Source organism: Vicugna pacos, chromosome 30, assembly GCF_048564905.1.
Source record: "Vicugna pacos chromosome 30, VicPac4, whole genome shotgun sequence".
Lineage (NCBI taxonomy): Eukaryota > Metazoa > Chordata > Mammalia > Artiodactyla > Camelidae > Vicugna > Vicugna pacos.
The window spans coordinates 6,410,447-6,436,286 of record NC_133016.1 but is presented as its reverse complement, the minus strand read 5'-3'; the positions used below and the strand labels follow the sequence as shown (position 1 = coordinate 6,436,286).

The window sequence follows — 25,840 nt, the reverse complement described above, 5'->3', positions numbered from 1 at the left end:
GAACAAGAGATTCGAAGGCTGAAGCTTGATGATACCATTGACTAACTTGGAAAAAAACAGAAACAATCTCTTTAATCCTGTTTATCTGTAAAACAATATGAATGCTGATCTCAAGAGATAGTGATCCAAACAAGACAATACACACTAAGTGCTTATCATACAAGGAGTGTAGTAGTCAGGGGAAGTGGGTGGAACTAATGCAGATGGGAAGGATTTTCTGTAACACATTTTCATGTGTGCAAGTTCCTCTTAACTTCCTTTTAAGCGCAATGTCTCATGCAGCCATTCAACAAATATCCAGTGAATGAGCAAATGAATGAACCTACAATTTAATTACGTATCTATCTCTCTTCCTCTAACAGTCTTAGTTATCTCCTTGGTAATCTCAGGATATTAATTTATCTGCCTTACTGCCTGCATCGCTGATTATGGTGAGAGTAAAATAAAAATATCAAGTTAAGTACACAGGTAGTATCTGCTGTTTAAACACAGCAAATAAACAGTGATTATTATATTACAGCAAGAAGCAGCATTCAGTCCTCACATTTATTTAAAGATAGTGAAGATGTAAGATTTTAGATCTGCTCAGTCTTCACAATGTTACTGTCAAAACAATTAAAAGGCTCCTTTTACTAAAACAAAACAATCAAAATATTCCTTTTATTAGATATTACATTCATTTTGAGTTATTTAAGCAACTCAGAGCTTATACCTCTTAAGCAATTCTACTTCCTTTTCCATCATAAAATGATGTAACAGAGCAGGACCCTATGCTACGGGGCCTCCTGGGACAGACCCCTCCCCCACATCCTCTGCTTTAGCTTCTCTCTAAAGTACCCTTATTACACAGGGGTCAACTGCTACTGGGATTTGCTAAAATACTTCATCAACAAAAAAACATTGTTGAAGCAAAGGTGGTAAGACCTTAGTAACTGTCTCACCTGGCTGATGAGTATGTATGTAGAGTCTCATTATTTTAGCATTGTCTTTACTATAATATGTGTCTGATATGATCAAAAGAGACTAAGGGTTTGTTTCAACGAAGAAATGGTGAATGGCAGGTGGCTGGTTACTTCTGTCAGGGAGGGAGAGATGAAGCTAGGGACAAATACCCAGGGCTGCGCCACTACTGAAGATGGTTTAATTAATTTTGAATATCTTAAAGTAATGTATAGAAACTGCATAGGGCTCATTTCTAAAAAAGGCAAATGATCTGACAAAGGAAAAAAAAAAAGAAATTCACCATAGGTAAACTCAGAATTAAAGAAGAGTGAATGGAAAAACTAAAGCTGAAGGGTAAAAAGTACCTGGCAGTCATTCAACCAATGGAAATCACAAGCAGTAGCTACATTTACCAACTCTTCATCAATACTGAAGCCCGTAACAGACACAACATTTTACTTACAAAATATTTTCTGTGAGTTAAAACTTTGGAACTTACCATCATAAACAAAGTAGGTTTCATCTTTGAAAACAAGCACCGCGGGCATCTCTTTCAGGGTCACATACTACAGAAATCAGAAAAAAATCAGAAGTGGAGGTGACTTTTACCATTAAAAAGATTCTAAAGTAGCCATGATTTCAAAAGTACTGAAAGATACTGGGGGGTGGGGGGGACCACAATGATAATAACAACAAAAACGTTACAGTTTAAAAGAGTAGAGTCAATCCCAAGCTCATCCAAGGCCTGGGCCTGAGGACTCATTACACATCCCCGGGCACAGTGCACTGCCTGCTGTGGTGAAAACATGGAATTCTCTTTGGTGAACAGACCCAAAGGTATCAGAGGAAGCAAATAACAGGAGGCACTGTGAAACGGCAGCAGAGCCGGGGCTAAGGTAGCAGCGCCCACAGGCAGGTTCTACCCGTCACCCAGGCTGTGTGACGAGGAGCCCGGCACTTCACCTGGGGAGCTGGCTCCCTGTAAATCGAGGACACCGAGCACCCACCCACTGGGACTGGGGAGTTAGAATTAGATCTCCCAACATACGTGGAGCAGACTTGGGCTGCAAACTGCTTTATAAATGGTAATTAATAGTAAGAGACTCATTTAGTAGGTACCTGCTTCTTACACCTGTGTTGTACTTATTTCAAAATTGGAAAATTACCGCAGAGAAATCAGTATTAGAGCAGAAAAGATATAATTTGGGAAAGCCATGCAGAATTACTACACAAGTGTGGTAATACTGAAAGTTACAACAAATCAATGGTAACTAATAAAATAAAAATAAGGCCAGCTGTCCTGGAAAGACTAAGAAGGGAGGGAGGCATGTCTCAGGTAATACAGAACGACCTGGTTACATTACTACTAGAATCTGCTACAGCCCCACGACAGTAACTGTGTTACGGGCAGTGGCAAAGCACCGGGGCCAGGCTCTTTCATCAGGCAGGCCTCTGTTCCCCACTCCTGGCAGCTCGGCCACAGAGGTGCCTGAAGTGTTTTCTAGCATTCTGTATCCTTTGCTATGTTTAGGACTCGGGCCCTCTCACCTCCCCCAGTACTTACATCCCCTGTCTAAGTTCATTCATACAGCCTTAACTCCAAACCCTTACACCCAACTGCTTATCTCATGCTTGTTCTTAGACGTCTAATGCATCAACTTAAATTAAAATAAACAATTCTTTGATTACTGCCCCGCCACTGTCCCTTCCCCAATATTCCCAAGCTGTTCACTCCACTGCGCCAGGAGAGCTCTCCCCTTGGAGCATCTGTAACATCTGTTCTGTGCGTGGCTCCTTCACGCCTGTAAGTCCCAGTTCAAATCTGTGTTCTCCTCAGACAGGTATTTCTTAATCAATCAACCAAGAGCAGCCATCCCCCTCTAAACGTCCCTCCTATCACACCGCTCCTTTATTTTTTTATAGCAGCTATGATCTCCTGTTTGTAGACTTGCTTACTGAGGACCACCACCTCAGTCTGAGGGCCCCAGAGAAGACCGCATCTACAACACAGTCCACTTCCATCCATGACAATGGAAGCTCCACCCACTCCACCCAGCAGGACCCTGATGATCTTGTCATCAATGACCCAGGGCTCGTAAAGGTGTATGGCACACGATCAAAGGACAATAAGTAGCTGCTAAATATATGTACATATTAATACGTTATTTAAAATCCAACTTTAAATATTACCTCAGGAACAACTTCTTCTGAGGCAGAATAAAAGTATGTGTAAACAATTAACTCTGAAGCAGCATCGATGTATTTCTCCTGAAGATACAAATAGAAAAAAGTGACTCTTCAGTATCAATCAATATGGACCATAAGTTTGTTTTCTGTATCTGAGTCACCAGAAATTGATACACTATAAATTAACTATACTTCGATTTTAAAAAAATCACAATTCATTCCTCATTAAACATTCAGAGAAAGCAGTATCACTGCTAAGTATTTGCTACGTTAAGTCCTTTCAGGTGAAAAAATGAAATATAAGGAAATGCAATAAACTGTTTCTAAAGCAAAAGACCCTCGTAACTAAGTGTTTTTATACTCCTTTTAATAAAGTTCACTGAATAGAACAAGCTCAAATCATATTTATTAATTTAATTTGATTATAGGAAGAGAGATGTGGGTGTTTACACACATGCAAACACACACATACATCTATCTATACAATAATCTTAAGCCAATGAGCTTCTGCCTTTAAAATGTTTACACTCAAACTGCATTTGCAGTCTCAAAGGCTCAAAACGCTAAGAAGCAACACAAAATTTATTCAGGTCACTAACAGAAAAAATACAAAGGCAGGCAACATCCACCCACTTTTTACTCGATTCTGTTTCATGAAGCTAAACACTACAGAGGACACATGACAAAGTGTCTTTATTTAAAAAATACTTAGATTGAACTAAAGTATCTCTAGTAAGAGTGAAATAAGTCTCGAGTTTTTGGTGAAGTCTTAGTTATACAGAAAATTGAATTATAGTATCTCTGTGTTTGTGGATTAAAAAATTAAATCATTTGATACCTTCAAAGGTGACTCTCCACCTATATAAACAAAAAATACACGATGTCTCTTCCGGACATGTTCAAACATTTGCTGACTTGGAAGGGGCCGAATTAGAGCTCTGTTTGAAAATAAAACAAACCAAAAAAGAAACTTGCATTTGAACTAAACATAGTACATAATTTACTCCTATTTATATGACAGTTATCATGTCTAAAGTTACAAAGTTTTAATACTGTATGAACTGCATTGTAAGTATATCACTCAATCCACATAAATCTAATAAACTATAGCTCGTACCCATATAATAAAAATGTAGTATCTACAGTTTAATCTACCAGTTTAAAAAATAAGCTTTAAATACACCCCTTTAGAGAGTCTCATCTTAACCAGTATTTTGAAAGGCAAAGATGGAATTATAATCCACTTAGAATAGTCAGCTAAAAACAAAACAATCCACATGAGAATTTTTTTTCTCCATTTTAAAAGCTCATTCACACAAACACATTGTGAAATATGATCCCAGGAGTTTATAATACTGTATTTAGAATATTTAAGTCTTACTCTGTCCACTTAAATGCTAGTTTTAAAATAGCCTATAAAGATTAAAATCTAAAATGCTTCACAAGTATATTATTCTTTTCAGAACAAATAAAGTGGAAACTGGTAGTCATGATATCATATGAGAATCTCATGAAGAGAAAACAAAACTACAAAAAGTTTTATTATACAATCCATGTTTCAAAGCCAAATAGACTGAGAAATAAATTACATCAAAGGATATTACAAAATATGACTTAGAAAATATTAAAAGCTAAGAGGCAGTCTTCTTTTAAACACAGTCTATAATCAGATTTTTACTGCACCACATTTGCAAAAAGAACAAAACGTATTTTGCGAAGGCAAACGTTTTCAAAACGCACAATTATTTAAATGCATTGCATCACTCTAGCCTCTATTTTAATATTTAGTAACTAACTGGTAAGTGACGCAACTCCAGAACTGACTCTTGAAATTTCCTTCGCAATAGAGTCACTCCTAAGACACATCAGAAGGCCATCTTAAGCTTAAACTAGAACTCATTAAAAACTGCTGAAACATAAAGACTAATATGAACACATGGGGGAATTATGTGATCCTACTAGCAACTCCCTCATATAATATAAAGATACCTGAAAATTTATTCACAAAGAAAATGGAATATGTAATCAATAAAAAAAATTCATTGAAAATTTTATAAAGCTTTGCAAACTTTAATATACAAAGATCATCCCTAATTCTGTGCCTTTTCTAACATAATTTAAGCTAGATAGTATCATGCAACCAAACAAATCCATCACAGTATTTAAATTTACCTTAAAACTATACAAAGCTATCAATGTGAATACATCCTGTCGAACTCATAAGTGCCTATACTTTCAAAATCAAAGTACCTATCTTGATAAATGTTCTCTTCAAGAAGCTACACATAATCATATTAATTATAAGCATCAATTTTCTTTATAAGCTAGCAAGATGTAGATTAAAAAAAAAACCACATTCAAACCGACAGGAAACTCTTACAGAAGAATTTCTGTTCTCTTAGCAGTAAAACTTCAGAGATCTGTAACTTAAAAAGATCTCTAGGTTTTAAGTATGTGACATGCTAAGCAAAATGTACAGTGATACCTCACAGCTGGCATGAAAAAGCATGTGAAATACGAGGGCAAGTGTTTTAGCTGCCTCTAAAAAACATTTTCTAGTATCATAGGCTAGGGATTAAATCCTAAGTCTATTCACAACAGGTAGACTTAACTGAAATTAGACAACAAGAAAAATAAATTAATATACACCAAGCAGTGCAAAGCAAAATCATAATAAAATAAAAGTTAAGATTCACAAAGTTGTCAGAAGTAAACAAGTTTTGAAAATGTATTTAAAAATCCACTGGGAAAAAATTCTATACACCAAATGAAGTTCACTGCAAGGTTAACAAGTACCTAACACATATCACGGACCCTTTCGTTTCTTTAGTGGATCTCTTTCCATATGCTACACAACCCTGTCTTTCCTTAAAAATAAACAAATTATATTTAGGGTAAATACCTAAAAATATGTATGTTCGATATGGTCTATTAAAATACATGTAAGGGTCTTCATAATACGAACTTACCCAGACACTCTGTGAGCAAACTCAATTATATCATCTTTAGTTCGTGGTCCTCTGTAATTATAGGCCAAGTCCCCCTTCAATCTTAAAAAGAAAAAAAACGGGTAAGAGTCTAGATTGTTTCAAGTGTTTTCGTATTTAATGTTAATCACTCTCTATTGTTACACAAATTACAGCCTATAAAACAGTAAATGCAGTGGAGTTTCAGAAGTTGCATAATCACGTGAAAAACAGCAGGTGACTAGCTGCAGGGAACCAACAACTCAAAACATAAAGAAAAGGCTGTGTTTTATTACAAATACACGAAAATATTTCACTCTGTATTTGACAGCTGCATTGTCCCTATGCCTTCTGAAAACTGAGTAATATACCCACGGCCAAGAACCTGTCAAAGTATTATAATTCTCATTATCTTCTCTACTGAAAGGTACGTGAAAGGATAGAGAATTAAAAGTATTTTGGTAAAGGTAAAATCAATTTTAAGCAATATAACATCAAAGTAACCTGACAGATGCTCCAAGATTACAGAGTAAAAACAATGCATAAAACACCTCTTCTAGAAAATTAGATAATTTTCCAAAAGCCTACCAATGAATTATGTGTCCAACTAACTGAAAGTGAAAAAAAAAATTGTGAAAGTACAACAGAACACCTGTAATAAAACAGAAAGAATAGAAAAGATAATTTACTTAACACAACAAAGTAAAAGAGGCTTAGCAAACATTTTTAAACAGCGGGGGAAGGAGGGAGGTAAACACAAAACCCAAGAAATAAGAAAATTAAAATTAGTCAAATTTTAAAATTTGAGATTTTAAAATACTGAAGTAAAACCTTATTTTAGTAAAAAAATAAATTTCAAAATAACTCCTCAACTCTCCACATTACTGAAATAAGGATGAGATCAGGACCAAAGTCATGATGAGATAATTCAATAAAATCAAGATTATAAAGTAAGTCATTTAGAATTATCACACTATTTCTCCTCATTTATACACTCTGTATTAGACCTTATCAGTATCTACAGATGAGGATTAACATCCATCAATTTGATTCTCTTTGTTTTTTCATGTCTAATGAAATATGTCTATTTTAATTATAGAAAAGTAAAATTGTTAGGAGACAGGATTCACAAGTTAGAAAACACTCTTGAGCTCCTCAAGGGTAAAAGACCATTCCTACTTTACAACTGTACACCTCGTCCTGCTCAGTGCCTGTCACAATAAACTAAAAACACCTCTGGTGACTTAACCTTACAGCACCATTTACTTAAGTACAAGGAAAAGTACAGAGATGCAGTCCCTCTCCCCTAACCACACACTGCACCTAGAAAGAACTGCTGAACCCAAATCTTCAACCCTGGTCCAAGGAAGCTACTAGAAATGATGTAATAAAACGTAAGTAGAGTGAACTAATAAAAATACACATATAAACATACGACACTCAACTTACAGCTTAATTGTTGGATAACCTCGAACTCCAAACTCTGAAGCAATGCCTTGATAAGAAAAAGAATAAATAATTCTAAATTTTTTTAAATGAGAAACTAGATAATAAATGAGCCTTTTACTTAAAAAAAAAGATATATTTATACAAACCCATATAGACATGTTTTTAATTCTTAAAAAATAATATAAACACATACAAAAAAGAAAAAAATGACATTCTCATACAAAATAATTACTTAATAATCCAACCTATGGTCTGCACAAACTACTATGACAAAATAAAAAATAAATGCCAAAAAAATAAACTTTTATCTCTGAAGTATTTATTTTAAAAAGATATTTTTTGTTTTAAAGAATATATATATATATATACACACACACACACACACACACACACACACACACACACACACATAAAGTCTTCTCATTTGACTTCATTTCCAGGACAAATAGTTCTTTAGAAAAAGGCCCATCTCTTCCTTTAGTTTTCTGAGGAAAATACAAATAACTGCTTTGTGTTTTAATTTTAAAAACATAAATTGTAATTGCAAAATTAATTTTTGCAGTCAATATATAATCTGAACGTAATTTTATCTACATGTTTAAAAAGTTTCTGCTTTTGTAGTAACCTAGAATAATTCCAGTTATTCTGAAGATTACTCTGAAAGCGTCATGTTAATGAATATGAGATAGTCCCTACAATGGCATCGTCTTGAGGGAAGTAAGAAACAGTGATGAAAATAAGCAAACAGGAATCAGGACTTTAATAGGTGCAGGAATCACTGTGGGAAATTAATACTGAACTACCTGACGGATTCAAGGCAACTAGGACAGGAAAGAAGAAACAAAATATTCTCAGCTGGTAAACAAAATACAACGTATGTACACAACTATACTAGTATACGCAGAGTATCCTGTGTTACTCACATGATCTCTCCCTCTGTTAATTTTCTTTTATTGCCAGCATATTTTCTTATCACAGCTGGGTATAAGAAAACTACCTCTACATGTGGGTTCCAAACCGCCAGTCACTTTGGTAGTCATTAATTTTGGTTTCTCTTCACTCCCCAAAATACACAAGAATAAAGATAAAGTGAATTGTGGCAAATAATACACAGAATCTCTCCTTGGTCAACTCTAGAGCTTCTCCCCTAAACTCATGGAGGGAGTTGACCAGAAGGTTCTAGACAGTAATCAACTGGTTTTTATTAGAGGCAATACAAACAACAGAGGTAATAAAAATAAAAACTTGGAGTGTATATGTACATATATACATATACACACACACGTACGTAGGAAGATAAAGGTCCTGCCTCCGAATAGTCACATGAAATTAGATCAATTACATAAATGTGTGCCCATCTCTAACTTAAAACTTACTTCTGTCAAGTATATGTGTGTATATATATATATATATACACACACGTACTTTTTTATTGACGTATAGTTGATTTACATTATATTAGTTTCAGGTGTACAGCATAGTGATTTAGTATCTTTACAGATTATACTCCATTTAAAGTGACTACAAATATTGCCCATATTTCCCTTGCTGCTTATTTATTTTCTGCATCCTAGTTTGTATCTTTTAACTCCACATCCCTGTCTTGCCCCTCCCTGCTTTCCTCTCCCTACTAGTATCCCCTAGTTTGTTTTATCTGAGTCTCAGTTTTGTTATATACATTCATGTTTTATTTTTCAGATTTCACAAATAAGTGATAACATACAGTATCTGTCTTTCTCTGTCTGACTTTTTTCACTAAGCATAATACTTTCTACGTCCATACATGTTGTTGCAAATGGTAGAACTTCAGTCTTTTTTTTTTATGGCTGAGAAATATTCCACTGTGTGTGTATATCTATCTATCTCACATCTTCTTAAGCCAGTGATCTGTTGATGGGCACTTGGGTTGTTTCCACATCTTGATTATTGTAAGTAGTGCTGCTATGGACACTGGGGTGCATGCATCTTTTCAAATTAGAGTTTTCATTTTTTCCAGATATATATCCAGCAGTGGGATTGCTGGATCATGGGTAGCTCTATTTTTAGTTTTTTTAAGGAACTTCCATACTGTTTTCCATAGTGGCCGCACCAATTTACATTCCTATCAACCCTGTACTAGAATTCCCTTTTCTCCACACTCTTACCAACATTTGTTATTTGTAGACTTTTTGATGAGAGTCATTCTGACAGGTGTGAGGTGATAGATACCCCATTGCCGTTTTGATCTGCATTTCTCTGATAATTAACAATAAGCATCTTTTCATATGCCTGTTAGCTATCTGCGTATCTTCTTTGGAAAAATGTCTATTCAGGTCTTCTCATTTATCAATCAGGTTGTTTTTGATACTGAGTTGTATGAGCTGTTTATATATTTTGGTATTAATCTCTTATCAGTCGTATCATTTGCAAGTATTTTTGGGTCAAGTATATTCTATCTGAAGACTGCTGTAATTGACACTACCCTCTTCCAAATAAAAACCTAGAGTATGTGAGTAAAGTACACCCTCAGTGCTCCCCATCCCAAATTAAGAAGCAGGTAAATATAAGCCCTTATTATCCTCAAATGAAACTCATTAAAAATTGTCAAAGTATTAAGACTAATATAATTGACTGGAGAGTGGGAAAGAGGTACATTCCACTAGCAATTCCTTATATAAATTAAAGAAAAATTTATACACAAATCAAACAAAGAAAATGAACCATGCAATCAAAGAGAAAATACAGTGGTGGTATTTTATAGCTGATGTTATGGCTCTCATAACAGACTTCAGAGAGAAAATCCCAGCTCCACAGAGTCCTATCATTTAATTTCCCTGACCTCAGTTCTCTTTTTTTTTTTTAATTTTAAATTTTTTTATTGAAGTACATTCAGTTACAATGTATTAATTTCTGGTGTACAGCACAATGTCTCAGTCATGCATATAGATACATACATTTGTTTTCATATTCTTTTTCATTACAGGTTATTACAAGCTATCAATATAGTTCCCTGTGCTATATAGAAGAAACCTGTTTTTTTTTAATCTGTTTTTATATATAATGGCTAACATTTGCAAATCTTCCAAGTTTATCCCTTCCCATCCCCTTTCCCTGGTAATCATAAGATTGTTTACTATGTCTGTGAGTTTGTTTCTGTTTGTAGATGAGTTCAGTGTCCTCTTTTTCCCTTTTTTTAGATTCCACATATGAGTGATATCGTATGGTATGTTTCTTTCTTTTTCTAGCTTGCTTCACCTAGAATAACGATCTCTAGGTCCATCCATGTTGCTGCAAATGGCATTCATTATTTTATTCTTTTTTATGGCTGAGTAGTATTCCATTGTACAAATATACCACACCTTCTTTATCCAGTCATCTGTGAGTAGACATTTAGGTTGCTTCCATGTCTTGGCTACTGTAAATAGTGCTGCTGTGAACAATGGGGGTGCATGTATCTTTTCGAATTAGAGTTCCCACCGGATATTACCCAGAAGTGGGATTGCTGGATCATGTGGTAATTTTTAGTTTTTTGAGGAATCTCAATACTGTTTTCCATAATGGCTGCACCAAACTACATTCCCACCAGGAGTTTGGAGGGTTCCCTTTTCTCCACACCTTCTCCAGCATTTATCATTCAGGGACTTTTGAATAGTGGCCATTCTGACTGGTGTGAGGTGACACCTCACTGTAGTTCTGATTTGCACTTCTCTGATAATTAGTGATACTGAGCATTTTTTCATGTGCATATTGGCCATTTGTATGTCTTCACTGGAGAATTTCTTGTTTAGGTCTTCTGCCCATTTTTGGAGTGGGTTGTTTGTTTTGTTGTTGTTAAGTTGCATGAGTTGTTTATATATTCTGGAAATTAAGCCTTTGTCAGTTGCATCATTTGCAAATATTTTCTCCCATTCCGTAGGTTGTCTTTTTGTTTTGCTTATGGTTTCCTTTGCTGTGCAAAAGCTTGTAAGTTTAATTAGGTCCCATTTGTTTATTTTTGCTCTTATTTCTATTGCCTGGGTAGACTGCCCTAGGAGAACGTTGCTAAGATTTATGTCAGAGAATGTTTCGCCTGTGTTTTCTTCTAGATTTATCATGTCTTGTCTTATATTTAAGACTTTAAGTCATTTTGAGTTTATTTTTATATATAGTGTGAGGGAGTTTTCTTATCAATAAGATGGAGATGATACCACCTACCCTTTAGCCCTTTGGTTCCTTGAGCATTAACTTTCATTTCTGATAAGAGTTTCAATTGACAGTGACCCCTAAAACTTCAAAGGCAGTTTTTCTAGATGGAAATGACAATACAATTAAAAAGCACACAAGCAAAGCATGAGTCAAAGACACATAATGACCCTGGTTAGGATTCCAACTTCTCCATTTATCACTTATGCGGCAATGCAGAAGCTCCTTAACTTTGGATTCTGTTTCCCTTCTGAGGATACCATTCATCTTGTGGGGATATGGGTGGTATTTAAAAATGAGTAAATGTGGAAAAGAATCTAACAGAGTCTGGCACGAAGAAATCCTCAAATGGCCCATTTTCTTCTATTCTTGATCCTGACCTCATGGTTAAGTACTTATCTGCTGACACAGTAATGTGCAGATATTAGTAAGAATTAACATGCTTAGAGTATCTTACAACTGGCTTTAATGTACCTTCAACTACACCTCAAAACAATTCTGTGGCAGGGGAAGGGTGCTAATGTTATCTTTCAGATAAACGAATACTTCAGAAGATTCAGTAACTTGTTACAAAGCAAGCAGTGATTAGGCAGCAGAGCCCACAGTGAAATGCAAGTCTGAGTTTAAATTTTTTGTTCTGTGTTTTTTTTGTATCAGAGAAGAATGGTTTATATATAAACCTGAAATCAACTCCTTTACAAGCTGAAGAATCTGTCTCTAACATGAATAATTTCCCCTGCAGTTTTAAAATTTTAAATGTTCAGAAAACGAAGTTAAGCATAAAGCCCCCTATTTCATTTGTTTTCTCCTTGAAATGGTAACAACTTGACAGTCAAAACAGGCCCTGATTTTGAATCACGGTGATCTTGGATTCTGGGCCTAATTCTGCCTCTAACTTTGGTGTCTGAAATTACACAAAGTCATTTCACTGCTTCTTCTGTTATTTCATCTACACAATGAAAGGAGGGAAGAAGTAAGGAGTAGGACTCACTCTGAAATCCTTTTCAGCTCAAAAATACTATTTTTCTTAGCATTTACTATGAGTGTCACTATAAGTCTAACATGAGAAAGGGATAAAATAATGCCGAAGTTCTCAATGAGGGGCGATTCTGCCCTCCGGGAGACACTAGGCAATGTCTGGAGACATTTCTATTGTCACAACTTCAGGGCCTGGGAGAGAAGGGTGCTACTGATATCTAGTGGGTAGAGACCAGGGACTCTGCTAAACATCCTACAATGCACAGGAACTCTTCTCCCCACAAAACAAAGAACTGTCTGGCCCAAAATGTCAACAGTGCCATGTATGAACAACCCTGAATATACTCACTGACTAAAAGGGCTTACAATCTAGAAAGTAAAGATTGATATGCAAATATATCTGGGATCAAGGAATCAGAATAAGAATGTTACTGGCCAAATGCCCTTGAAAGTTTATACATCAGAGAGAAGTAAAATATGATCTTTACAATAAAATGTCACACTTAGGTTGAGGAATATATGGAATTTCAATGGTTTCACAGTAGAAATCAGTACATGATTACAAGTAATATCATAACAGTGTATCTTCTGAATGAAAAACAGTATTTGTGCTCATTTTTGAAGGAATATGTACAAAACAAAGGCAAATATAATATCTGAATTTATGCTGGACATTATACAACTTTCCAATGTTACTGGATTATAGTTTTATTAATTAAAACCATGTATCAAGAAGTTTTTGATACAATTCCAAACATATGGGCAGGATAAATCAAGACAGCTCAAATCTCTCTAGTTCAAAAGTTCTATACACAGAGATTTGGATTTGTTGGACTGAGTGTGATGCATTTACTTTCAGTCACTGCAACTACATGATTGAGACATAAGACATCCTCAAACAGTCTAAGAGATTTCCTACACTTATTACTGAATAATCCTATTCCACCCTAAACTGAAATCCTATAAATAATTATCCATCAAAATAATACTTTACTTTGTGACTAAGTGTGCAGCAGAATTACCTGAAGTTCATGTTAAAAACACAGTCTCATGACCTAATCTCAGAGACTTTCATTTGGAAGAGTTGGTGTGGACCTTTGGAATGTGAATTTATATTGAGCACCCCAGGGCATCCTAATGCAGGTGGCTTGCAGCCTAAACGCTGAGAAACACTGATGCTGTGAGTGCCTGGAAAGCCGCCTACAGGGATGTGAGAGACATGTACGAAAGAGTCAGCCCTTTAGTATTCCACAGTTAGATGCAGAATACTGCCGATAGACAGCTTGAAAAAAAATTCAATAGCTTCGCCTGTTTGATTCCTAGTCCTACTAAAATGGCTGTATCTGAGCTGCCTTGAAATATTTAAGAAAACTTTAAGAATTACATGCCAAAAATGTGTTTGTAATGTCTAGACAGTAGTTTTTGAATACTTAACTTTTTTTAGAAGATGATATCTCTCTTTTTCTCCATAGCACATACATAAAACAACTTAATTCTATAATACAGTGGAAATGCATCCATCATTGACATCAAACACTAAACACCAATTAACTAATGTTTACTGGTTATCGTTTAACTTAATAAAGTGAATGAATGACTATATGGATGCATTAGTCAACATATACTAGACATAAGAATTTACCTTAATGAGCAACGGCTGAAAGGAATAATTTCTTAAACATTGACAAAAGCTTATTTTAAGAAACATCAACTCAGGTGTATTATTTTCTCCCTCTACAATAACTCCCTGCCATCGAGCTCTTCCTCTCTCAGTCCCAGCATTTCACACTTGTGAACTCAGTAATTCCAGCTCCAACATCTCACCTGCACTCTAGTTCCCTATATTCTCACACATCAACAAAGCGAAAGACCACAAACTCAAAAACAGCTGCTAACATGAAAACACACAAAATAAATGTATTCATCTTTTCCATTAAACTAGTGGTGATGTAGGTCAGTATGAACTACGCTAAGAATCTTACACTACTATTTTCAACTGTTTTTCTTTATACCACAGAGCCAATCTATCACATTCGTGATTTAACCCTTGAAAGTGTCTGTAAGGATGACTGTTCCCCCTTTACTCCACTGCCAATGCCCCAAGTGCAGCCTCCCAAGGTCCAACATCAGGATGATACATACCTCATCTGAGATGATCTTTCTGCCTCTAACCGCCCGTCTTTCCATCCTACACTGTCTGCCAGAAACATCTGCATCAAACCATCTGCCTTCTCAAAAATGTGCATCGCCTCTCAACTGACAGCTGATAAAATCCCAAACACCTGTCCCACTCGGGAGGCTCTTAACTTCTGGTGTTATCCCTTAGCTCCTTATGTGTGTCCGCCATCGGGCTAGGGGGTTTGAGTAGGAAGTATTAATACAGTTCTCCAACCCTGAGAAGTATCACTCTCTCATTTACAGACAAGGAGACGAAAATTGAGAAGTTTAGTGCTTCCCTAAAGCCACAAAAGTAGGAGATGACCAAGCTGAGATTACAACATAGGGCTGTCTTGTTCCAAAGCAGTACCCAGAGTGCAATGCTGATTTCCTAAAATGAAATACGCATTTCATACTTCCACTTTCTTCATTCATTAAAGAAAAAGGGAACCTACATTTATTGAAGACAAGGGACCTTACATGTGCTCCATCACTCTAATCTCAAAACCACCAATAAAAGAGGCATTACAATTAAATATTTACCAGTGTGAAAATCAAAGTAAAGAAAAGAAACTGCCCTTGTGCCACAGGGGAAAAGCAGCAGGCGGAGCCAGGATGTGAGCTACTTTCTGAGGCTATGCTCGTTCCAAATCTGTGCAATACCTCATGTTTCCCCAAGCTTAATTTTGCCTTTTACCAAATCCTTTAAGACACGTGTTGGTAAACTGTATCTGTACAGGATCTGATAATAAATATTTTAGGCTTTGTGGGGCCTACAGTTTCTGTTACAACTACTCGATTCTGCCACTGGGACACGGAAGCAGCTGTAGTTACAACGGTAAACAAAGGAGACCAACTGTTGAGCAGAGCCCAACTTACAGAGCAGGCGGGGGCCGGGCTGCGTCCAGGGGCTGTGATTTGCCAACCTCTGCTTGGAAACAGTCTGGTCTCTGGTACTTACTTACTAAACTCATTTTCCACTCCAGGATTTTGCTTTAATATTCTCTCTAATGTGCGTAATTCCCTGGTGTTCACTCATAGTTACCCTAACTCGACTCACCCTGCAAGCTTCCATGTCCTCCTCCACCAGGCCGCCCCGGCTGCCCAGACAACAAACTCTCATTCTTAGTCTACACAGCCTCATCAAGGGCTTAACACTCAAATTTCTGTAGCTGTCCCAGGCAACTGATTATCTCAGGTGGGCTCAAAGTAGGAACAGTGGCTTATACATCTGTATTAGGTGTAAGATTAACACATACTGCATATTACACATTCAATGATTAATTCATCTAACTTGTAGAATAGTCTGAAATCTCTGCGATAACCTTAATTTTCCATGAGCAAAAAAACGATTTCTTTCTCTTACCTGGACTGCTTCATGTAATTAAAACGTTTTCATTGTGAGTACAGTAGAACAACGAACTCAGTAAATGCTTACTAGAATAGGAAGTAGCATCCATCTTCCCAACTTTAACCGGAGAACCAACGCTTTTCATCTCCAGACCAACTTCATTCCAGATCGGTTCCAGTTTTTTACAATGGCCACACCATGGTGCATAAAACTTGTTAAAAAAATTAAGAGAGAGAGAGAACCACTAAGACATAGTGCTACTATGGATACCAATCTTAATTTTAACAGAACTTTTTCGACAAATGATCAGATAACAATCTGTTTTAGAAAAAATATCTAAATATAATTTTTAAAATGGTTACAAAATAAAGGAACACAGATACAAACCTAGATAGATCAACTCCTAGGATATACCTCAGCACTGACACCACTTTAAGTTTGTTTTAAATGACTACCATAAAAACATCTTTGCTCACAAGTGAGGATGTCCATGTTATTTAAAAATAAAACCACCAAATACACTTCATACATCATATGCACACCCCTTAAATGTTAATGATAAATATCAATCTATTTCTATTACAAAAATTCCAACAGAGTAGGTGCCCTTGCTACTGCAAGCGTAACCACTGGTTAAGACATGGGAGGCCACCTGGACAACTGCCTTGGCACAGTGACAAGTCAGGCTGATGAAGCTAAAACCGCAGTTCCTCCTTCTTCAGAATCACCGGGTGGCTGGGGTGGTACTTAGGCTCCTCCAGTTAAATGATGTAACAAATTGCTTGTTGTACTTTTATGAAATAAGACTTATGTCCTTTTTTGTTATTATACTATGGAAATGTTCAAACATATACAAAAGGAGAGAGAAAGAATGAAACAGCAGACCTTCATGCCTCATTGCCTGGCTTCAGTAACTGTCAACTCTGCCATTCTCATTCCATCTCTTCTGTCACTCTACTTTTCACTGAGGCATGTTAAAATGAATCCCCAATATCAGAAGGTTTAAATACATTCAGAACATCAAAGTGAGAAAAGGAAGATGAAAAATTGATTTTGTTCACTACTAAGATGAAAATGCGATTTTGACTGCCAAGTGATATTAATATATTCAATCTCCTGGATAATATGAAAAAATAAGAGTGAATTATGTAATAAAATCACACCACGATCTCTCTCAGACATAAATCTACAAGTGGCCATCATTAGACCCTCATCAAAAACAGGCTCCCTTGCCAGGAATCTTCAGCCTCTGGGGCTCAGTTTAATATAAAAACCCAAACAGCACTACCTGAGAAAACAAACTGAGTAACACACTACTGCTAACTGTATATTGCCATATTCGGGTGAAGGAGAATAGAAAATAACACTGAAAACGGTAGGGGTGGGTAATTAGTACAAAAATTTACATACTCACATCTACAAGCCAAATGTCATCTTTTCGATTCTCTTTAAACCTAAAAAACAAAAACAAGAAAACAGATCTTTGTAGGTTTCCACCTTACAACTAAACAGTGCACGTGAAGATACTAAATAGACAAACACAGGAGCAAAAAACAAATTCTTATTTTACTCAGTGACCTCTAAATCTTATCCATTAAACATCTTAACAAAAGTAGAGAAATGATAAAATAATCAGGAATAAAGAACCAAAAAAAAATTAAAGTAGGACTTGGTAGAAACACAGATATTCTTCAAAGCGAGAAACAGTCTCTCATATTGCTTCATCCTCTTTATGATTCTCAACAATTTCCACACAGTGTAGTTATTTACATGCTGTCCAACCATAGATATGCTAACCAAGGAAGGAGTATGTTCGTTTCATCTCCTAGTGCCTAGCACAGGGATCTATGTTCAGTTTGCACTGGATGAATGACAGAAGTTCTCCACAGGCATATTTTTAAAAGATTCTTAATCCTACAGATGAGACAAAGACAACATATTCCCCATTATCTGAGCTCTCAGGTTCAAAGGTGCTCACATCTGTCCAACTGTGACAGTCTATTGTGTGCCATGGGCAAGACAGCACCCTTAATCAATCCCTCAGCTTGGTGAACCCAAATATTATGGCTTTGCTCCCCTTGCAGCTTATAGTTAAAAGTTCTATATTCATCCCATAGGGGTACCCAGGAGAGCAGCATGGCCACCTTAAGCAAACTGAACTAGAGCCCTCTAACTGATGGCCATTATTCTTGAGGTCCTCATAGGCAAAAACCCATGCTCTGTATCCAGTGGTAAACGGAGGAGGTAACTGTCTCTCACTCCCTGATATTTAATAGCCATCCTTCTCTCCCATCTATTTGAGTCTCTGGCAAGGAGTTAAAGGGTACAGAAGGTCCCTTATAGGGTCCCACATGGAAAGGAAAGTGTCAATAAATGTAAAAAGATATACAGTTAAAGGAAGGGGGCAGACAACGTGCTCAAACATGCAGGGCTACCGGAGAAGTACCCAGTTGGGGAAGAGCTGCACTGAGCCCTCAGACTGCTGGCTTGTGGTAGTCTTGCCTCCCCCCATCAGCAAGTTAAACCTGTCCTTTGGCTGTTCATTAGAATGCTCACCCACCCCTGTGGATTAGGGGTGATATGGAGAGTCCACTGCATGCCCCATGACGAAGCTCACTGAAGTGTAGCCTGGGCCTCAAATCCAGGCTGTTATCAGATGCAGTGTTTTCAGGAAGTCTGAAGGGGAAACCAACGTGGTCTTAAAAGGCATGAGTGTGGCTCGAGTCGGTGGAGTGTATGGGGATGGCTGGACCAAACTGAGGGAAAGTGTTCACTGCAGTCGGAGTCCGGGGGGGCACTATGGATGGGGTGAGGTGCCCAATGTCTTCTGTCTGTTGAAAATGCCTGGCCTGCCAACATGAAGTCATCTATTCCTGGCGGTCATTTTTAGCCTTGACCAGGATCTGACGGCTTTTTCGTTGCTGGTTCAGTCTTCTCACAACAGTGGTAATCCACACATGCCAGCCCAGCCTAAGGAGGTGTCTAAGTTTCCATGGCCCATCCTCTCGTGGCAGCAGGAGGCAATTAGCTGCATATCTGCCTGCTCTGGGGTGAAGGACAGTTCAGCTCCCGGTTTAGCTGACAAGCACAGAATGCTGGCTGGCTATTTCCCTTTGTCAGCATAGGGGCTTTCCTGGTGAGCACGCACGGAGGGAACAAATCGCTTATTAGGCACAGAACCTACCTTTATGCAGATACCTCATTTTCACAGGGCATCTGTTTTGTATGCCACACAACCAATGGTTAAGTCATTAGCCACAGACCATGAAGTCAGTGAAAATATAGCCGGGCTCATTTGCTGGGGCTGGAGCAAGGGGCAGGAGGTGGGGGAAGAGCCAGAGCAGATGATCTTGCAGCCTTCCACACTGCATGAAGCCGCCCACCGTGCAAAGGTCCTTGATCATGCTCAGCAAAGAACAGGTCTCTTTCAGGTTGGATGGCAGGTGTACCCATTCCATCCCAGTACAAAACAATCAGGAGCCACAGGGGAACCAGGCCCACAGGTGATATGGGAGGGCTCTGTATCAGGGCCCCCTCGTGCCAGAGGACGCAGTGGCTCCTTGGATGTCATTCCCGGGAGGTGGAGGGGTAACTTTTCATTGAGTCGTAAGACTCCAGCTGGGCTCCTGGATGTGCTGTTCCTAGTTCACCAGATCCGTGTTAGCATTCGGCAACCTGACTAGTGAGTCTACTACTGCACTCATCCACCGAGGTCCAACAATAGGCCAGTCACTGCCTCTCCAAAGGCGTGTATCTTTCAGACAACTTGGGGTGCTTCCCAGGTCAATGCTGGTCTGTGGTGGTGTCCTGCCACGGGCTCCAATCAGTGAACTGAGAGGCTGCTAGATGTGCAACTCAAGTGGCAGATGGGTACCAGTGAGGCCCAGCAGAAGGGAGGCCTCGTGGCCTGCTTAAGGACCATCAGAGCATCCTGTCGGCTGGGGCCTCACTCAAAGGCAGCAGCCGTTCTGGTACCTGGGAGATGGATCCCAGATCCCTGCATGAGTTATATGAAGCATCTGTAGCCCAGTAAGTCCATTAATCCTTGGGCCTTTTTTATTTTGGGTGAAAAAGGGCCAAAGGTTTAGTAACGATCTCCTCTAGAGCGAGATGTTGTGCTGGTCCCAGATTACACCAGGAAGACCAGCTGGGTACTAGATCCTGGTGTGCTGTTGGTAGTAACAGCCCAGCTATGGTGCCAGCTGAGAGTTGTCATGGTGTCCAGTCCTTGTTGGACGGGGACCATGTTTCTAGTGTTTCCAGGTCATGGCCTACCCACTAAGAGCAGACAGGCAGGGAAGTCAGATAACCATAGAGAGACATTAAAGGTGTGACAGAATCCATTCCAAATGAAGGAAACTGATCCTGATCAGCCCAGTGGGGAGAGATGCTGGCATGTGAAATCACAAGTGCCATGGACCAAGCTCCCTCCAGCAGCATCTTCCTGATGTCAGGTACCACCAGTGTCAAGGGCGGCACCACGGCACTGGGCTACCATCAGTGCTGAGTCCCCAGGTAGCCAAGGCCTTGTGTACAGGCCAGATGCGGCTACTGAGAGAGAAAGTCTCACAGGGCACTCCGGCTTCCTTCAGTTCAGTTCTTTCTTTTACTCGCCAGGCAGCCAATACTGTTTTGGGGACACAATTGCACTAAGAGCTGATGGCCCGGTAGGTTCAGTTCTCCACATGCTCTGCTAAGATGGCCCCAAGGACAGCAGTCCCATGGGGGCTTGGGGACAAAGGTGAGAAGTACATGTAGGTAATACATCTGTACCAATTTAGCACACTGGGCAGTCGGGGTCCAGAAGTGCACTCACCCAGCACAGGGCCTGGGCAAGGCCGCTGGTGCTGGTCGGCACTGGCTCAAAGCCGAGGAGCGCTGTACGTGTCCTCCTCTTCCTGGAAGCTGGGGCCACAGGGCCTATACTCACCTGTTCACTGATAGCCAGAGGGCCCAGGAAGTACAGTTCTCCCCACCTCCCCAGTGAACGTGAACTTGGTGGCCTCCCTGGGGAGAGAAAGGCCTCAGCCTAACACCTAGTCAAGGTCTGGGGCAAGGTTCTGGGCTGTCTGACTTGTCTCCACTCACTGGGCAGGCTGGCAGATGTGATTCTAATAGTCACAGGGCTGTCACTGTGCTGACCCCAGGTCAGTGTCCGTCAGACTCCTTACAGGTGGGTTCCTGGCCATGGGCCCACAGTGAGGAGCCTACCCATCTCCTCCCTGAGACCCCATTACTGCATAACCACACCTGGAGATCTTTCTGGAAAGGCTCTTGCATGACTTGCCGAGGAGAGAGTACCCAGTTCCCACCCGTGGTCATTCTTTGTACTGGTTAATCGTCACTCTCTTCGTGGTGACTGCTTTTTCCATGTCCAAAAATTTGTCAGTGAAGACGTGCACTGTGTCACAGGCTGACCGACCTGACTTCATGAGGAGGCTTAAGTGGCTCAGGTGACAAACAGGAGGAGCAAGGACAAACCTAGGAATCTGAGTTTGGTTAACAGTCTCATTATCCACTGTTCCTAATCCTCCCCCGCAGACCCTAGAGATCACCAGGATGGCTTGCAGGGCCACTAGGGCCTCTGGAAAGGGGGCAGACATTTTTTTTGGTTACAGGAAACTCATCACAGGTGGGCCAAACCTGTTAGTCCATATAGCACCCAACTGAGGCAGGTGAGGGTCCTGGGTGTCTGCGCCTGCTCATCCCCCTTCCTCCTCCTCCTAAGCAAAGTCGTGCTGTTAGGGCATTCTAAAGGAGGAGGTCTGCAGTGACACACCCTCCAAGGCACCACTAAGTTAAACAAAATCACCTCTGTGTTAACAGTGGTTTCCTTCAGAATCAAAAAGTGTCTGTCAACAATCCACTGGTGCTCCCCAACCCCGCTGGCAAGGCTGGTGGGTGCCCTGTGGGAACTCCGAGCTTTCTGCTCTTCCAGAGCAGCCCTGAGCTCAACTGACCACCCCGCTGTGCACCCACTCTGTTGTGTAGAGGTGGTTATTTAGGACAAGCCAAACTGAAAGGAACAATCAAAGCTTTATTCCCTTACTGCGACAATACAAGCCAAGAGGCAAATCAGTAAAGGTGCCACCTCCTCACTGTTCCATTTTTCTGAGTGGAACTAACAGGCGAGAGTCAGGTGAATGCAGCACAGACAAAGGAGTTCATCTCTCTGCTGAGGAGCATGGAAGCAAAGGCCTCTGCCTCTCTCTGGACCCGTGGGCAGAGGGACAGAGAAGGAGAAGGGATAGGCGTGGAAAAGTACCGAGTCCCAGGGGAGAAAAGTCCAACCAAGCCTTTCAATAAGGAGGTTTCAGCAGAGATCCTAGCAAAGTCCTTAGGTGAGGCCCCATAAGGAGGCCGCCAAAAAAGGCAACCAGGCTAAGAATGCAGACATGCAGGTGAGCATGGCTGGCCCGGGTCTGAGTCTACGACCAACTGCAACTCCCTCCAGACTGCAGCGCACTGGCTGTGCGCCAAGTCGGGGTGGGGAGGGCACTCCCCCTGGAGGGCTGCCGAGAAACGCCTTGTACTTGCCTCCTGTCTGAAAGATCACACACAGGATTCGGTCTGAAGCAGGACTCCTCACTTACTATAAGCAAGGTCCTGTGATTAATGCTTTGACTATAAAGATGAAGATGTATATGGTTATCAAATTCTAGCACCCACTCAGTAGTGACTAAAGCCAAAACACTAACAAATGTACAAGGTAAAGGTAAAATAGGAGAGGTTGCCAATTTTTTGATCTTATAACTGTTCTTAAAACTCTTTTGAGCACAATCCCATTTTGTACACATACAGCACTTAAGAGCAACTCCTAGAACAAAACTGGTGCTTTATTAGCTTTGGCCATTACTGACTCTATTAAAAAATTAAATTCACACTACGTCGTATATGCTGTACGCTTGAAACTAATACAATATTGTAAATCAACTAAAAAAAAACCTACCTCCCCAAGGAGTAAGTAAATTATGTAGCGTATATTAAGTGCTCAATAAAGCAAGCATTATTTAAAAAATACTAGATTGATACAAATATTCAGGTAACATCACAGTTGAAAGAAGTTAAGATAGTATTTAAAAACATATATACTCACGATTCATCTAAGTCTTCTACAAATCCTTTACAGAAAGCCATATCTAGTAAACAAACTGGAAAAAAAAAGACAAAATGTGTACACAATAAATGCTGATTTATTTTTTGGCTTTATTATATGCTTAGTCACCTACGTAATGTTTTGGGGTTTTTTGTTTTTTAACAACCTACCAAAAAATTCATCATTTATCCATCCCACGGCACAAATGATGCAAAAGCATAAGTAGTTCGTCTGTGTAACAAATATTTACTCTGCATGCAGCCACACTGTGGTAGCAAATTCTATGCAGAGTAGTAACTGTAAGACGCAGAAACTGTTTTTAAATATATTTTTACTTTCATCCTGTTTTTTCCTTTTAACCACTCCATCCTTCTGGAGTAGAAGACGAAAACTTCTTCCCTATTTCTTTTTCTCTAGTCTCCAGTTACCTCCACAGTATAAACTTCAAGCGCCGTTCAAAATAGCGGTTCCCCCCGCCCCCGTCCAAACTGACAGAAACGACGCAAGCTACACTTCTAACCCTGACAGCAGAACAGCCCCTGGCACGCAGTGGGGACGACATCGCTGCTGAGTAAACGAACTCACCACCGTGAGAACCAGGGGGCCGGAGGCCGGCACGAGGCCGGGAAAGGCCAACACACGCCCGGTCACTTCTCACACCGCCCGGCCCGGAGCCTGACCACGACCCGTCCTCGGCCCCCCTCTCTCTTAGCCTCCGCGTGGGTGACACGACTCAGAACCTAAAGCCAAAGTAAGGTTTGGCCACAAGCTGGAAGGTGGCATCCTTCTTGCCCACGGATGGAGCCGGGCTCCTGAAACTTCCTGCCGCACGAGACCAGAACCAACGGCAGTCGCGGGGCTCCAGCAAAGCGGCCCCGGGGAAGGACCCCACGGCGTCCGCTCAGCCGGGGGGCCCAGGGCCCGGAGGGTACGTCGGCGGTCCGCGCAGGCCTCTCCCTATCCTCCCGACCCCCGCCCCGCATCCGCCCCCACCCGGGGGAGGGTCCCAGTGCCCGCCCGCATCACCCCCGCGCGGCCTTTACCTGTGGCGCAGAGTCCCAGGGCGGCCCCGCGTCTCCGAGCTGCCATGCTCGCCGCGGAAGAGCTGCAAAAGCGGCCTCTGCGGAGGGGAGAGAAAGACACACGGGCAGCCGCCGCCTGCGCTCGCGGAAAGGCAGCGGGCAGGTCTGGGCGCGGAAGGGAAGCTCCGCGCTGAGGGCGGGGGGCGGGGCAGGCCGGCCTCCGCTACCCTCCCAGGACCCCGCCGACCTCCGCCTCTGAGCATGCGCGGAACTACGGCGCCTGCGCGCGACGGGGACGCATGCGCGGTCGCGTCCCCAAAGTCTTTGCTCCCGGAACTGCCTCCGGGAGCGTGGGAACCTGTGCAGGGATCTTGCCTGCGGGGGCGGAGCAGCGTGTCGGGGCAAGGGGGCGTTTCCGGGAAGTTGGATGCCCGCCGAATTTAGGGCGGAAGATGAAGTAGACTGACAGCATTTGAGGTCGAGTTCTGCCAGTCCTTTCCCCTGCTGCTCTTGGGCAGTTAGCACAAATTCATGAAAAGAGGTGGGTGTTAGTAGTGGGTAGGAAGCGGGAAAGCTCCGTGACCCTCCATACGTTTCCAGAATGAATTTGGAATCTTGGACAGTCTTAGCAAAATGGGAGATATGCCTTAGGGTAGGAAGCTCCATTAATGCATTTTTGCCAAACATGGGTCCCTTTAAAATAAAAAACTTGTTTGCCTTGAAACCTGAACACATAAAGTAGATCATGGGGTATGATTGGATGATTTGTTCCTGTTTTCTGATTTTTGAAGTAAGTACTTAGTATAAAATATTTATATTTCTATCTGTTTTTCTACAGAACGAAATTTATAAAAGCAATATAGTGTTATACTATAGTGATTGCTGCAAGAACCACATCCGACTGAGATGAAATTTGTATAGGAGATGGAATGCCAGAGGATTTACGTTAAGTCAGTTATTGAACGCGTGTTATGAGAACAGAGATGGATTGTGATGTCAGCCCATTCACCTTAGGTTCAAAATTCCAATAGGTAAAACTCATAAAACACCGCTATTCCTAATGACTAGAAGATTAAGGTATAATCTGATTGAGAGCAAGCCCTCAGTTTCACCCTTTTTATTGCTTGCACACATGTCTAGTATCCAGTGCAAGCCTTCAAGGGATTCAAATATGTGTATTTTCACATTGAGCGTGTACTTTATTCTAAGAGTTTAACGTATATATATAATTCTCATGAAGTTTCTCAAAGTAAGAAATGTTATAAATGGGGATCTAGGGACCCAGAGAAGGTAATTTGCTTAAAAACGTAAAATGATGAAGTTGCTATTTGAAACAAAGTCTCAGGCTCCAGAGCTGACATTCTTCCTGGAAGAGGGCACTGCCTATAGGATTTCTTTCTGCCCTAGAGTTATCTCCCTCCCTTTTCTCTGTCTCCTTTTTCAGTCATCCTATTTTGGCTAATGGTACACATGTCTGACTGATTTCCTTGGGAGTTATGCTAGGTACTTACCAACTGAATATTTTTCATAT

The 25,840-nt window shown here is 40.3% G+C and overlaps 1 protein-coding gene across 8 annotated transcripts in view; it reads right to left on the bottom strand.

The window, feature by feature from the left end:
• TMX3 (thioredoxin related transmembrane protein 3) overlaps positions 1-24,557 on the bottom strand; it is a 93,243-nt gene extending 68,686 nt beyond the window's left edge. For 7 of the 8 annotated variants that reach the window (XR_012065577.1, XR_012065578.1, XM_072952046.1 and 4 more), the window contains exons 1-9: positions 24,331-24,557; positions 23,288-23,342; positions 17,606-17,645; positions 16,279-16,402; positions 7,545-7,590; positions 6,099-6,179; positions 3,968-4,067; positions 3,133-3,210; positions 1,442-1,508 (exon numbers count right to left, since the gene is read on the bottom strand). Coding sequence is in view for 6 of the 8 variants with exons in the window: in XM_072952046.1 (XP_072808147.1) it covers positions 1,442-1,508; positions 3,133-3,210; positions 3,968-4,067; positions 6,099-6,179; positions 7,545-7,590; positions 16,279-16,402; positions 17,606-17,645; positions 23,288-23,342; positions 24,331-24,376 (637 nt within the window). In the remaining 2 variants the exon portion in view is untranslated. Of the gene's footprint in view, positions 1-1,441; positions 1,509-3,132; positions 3,211-3,967; positions 4,068-6,098; positions 6,180-7,544; positions 7,591-16,278; positions 16,403-17,605; positions 17,646-23,287; positions 23,343-23,872; positions 24,093-24,330 lie in introns of those variants that run through there. The other variant, XM_072952045.1, reaches the window with a different exon arrangement.
• Between the last annotated feature and the right edge of the window lie 1,283 nt (positions 24,558-25,840).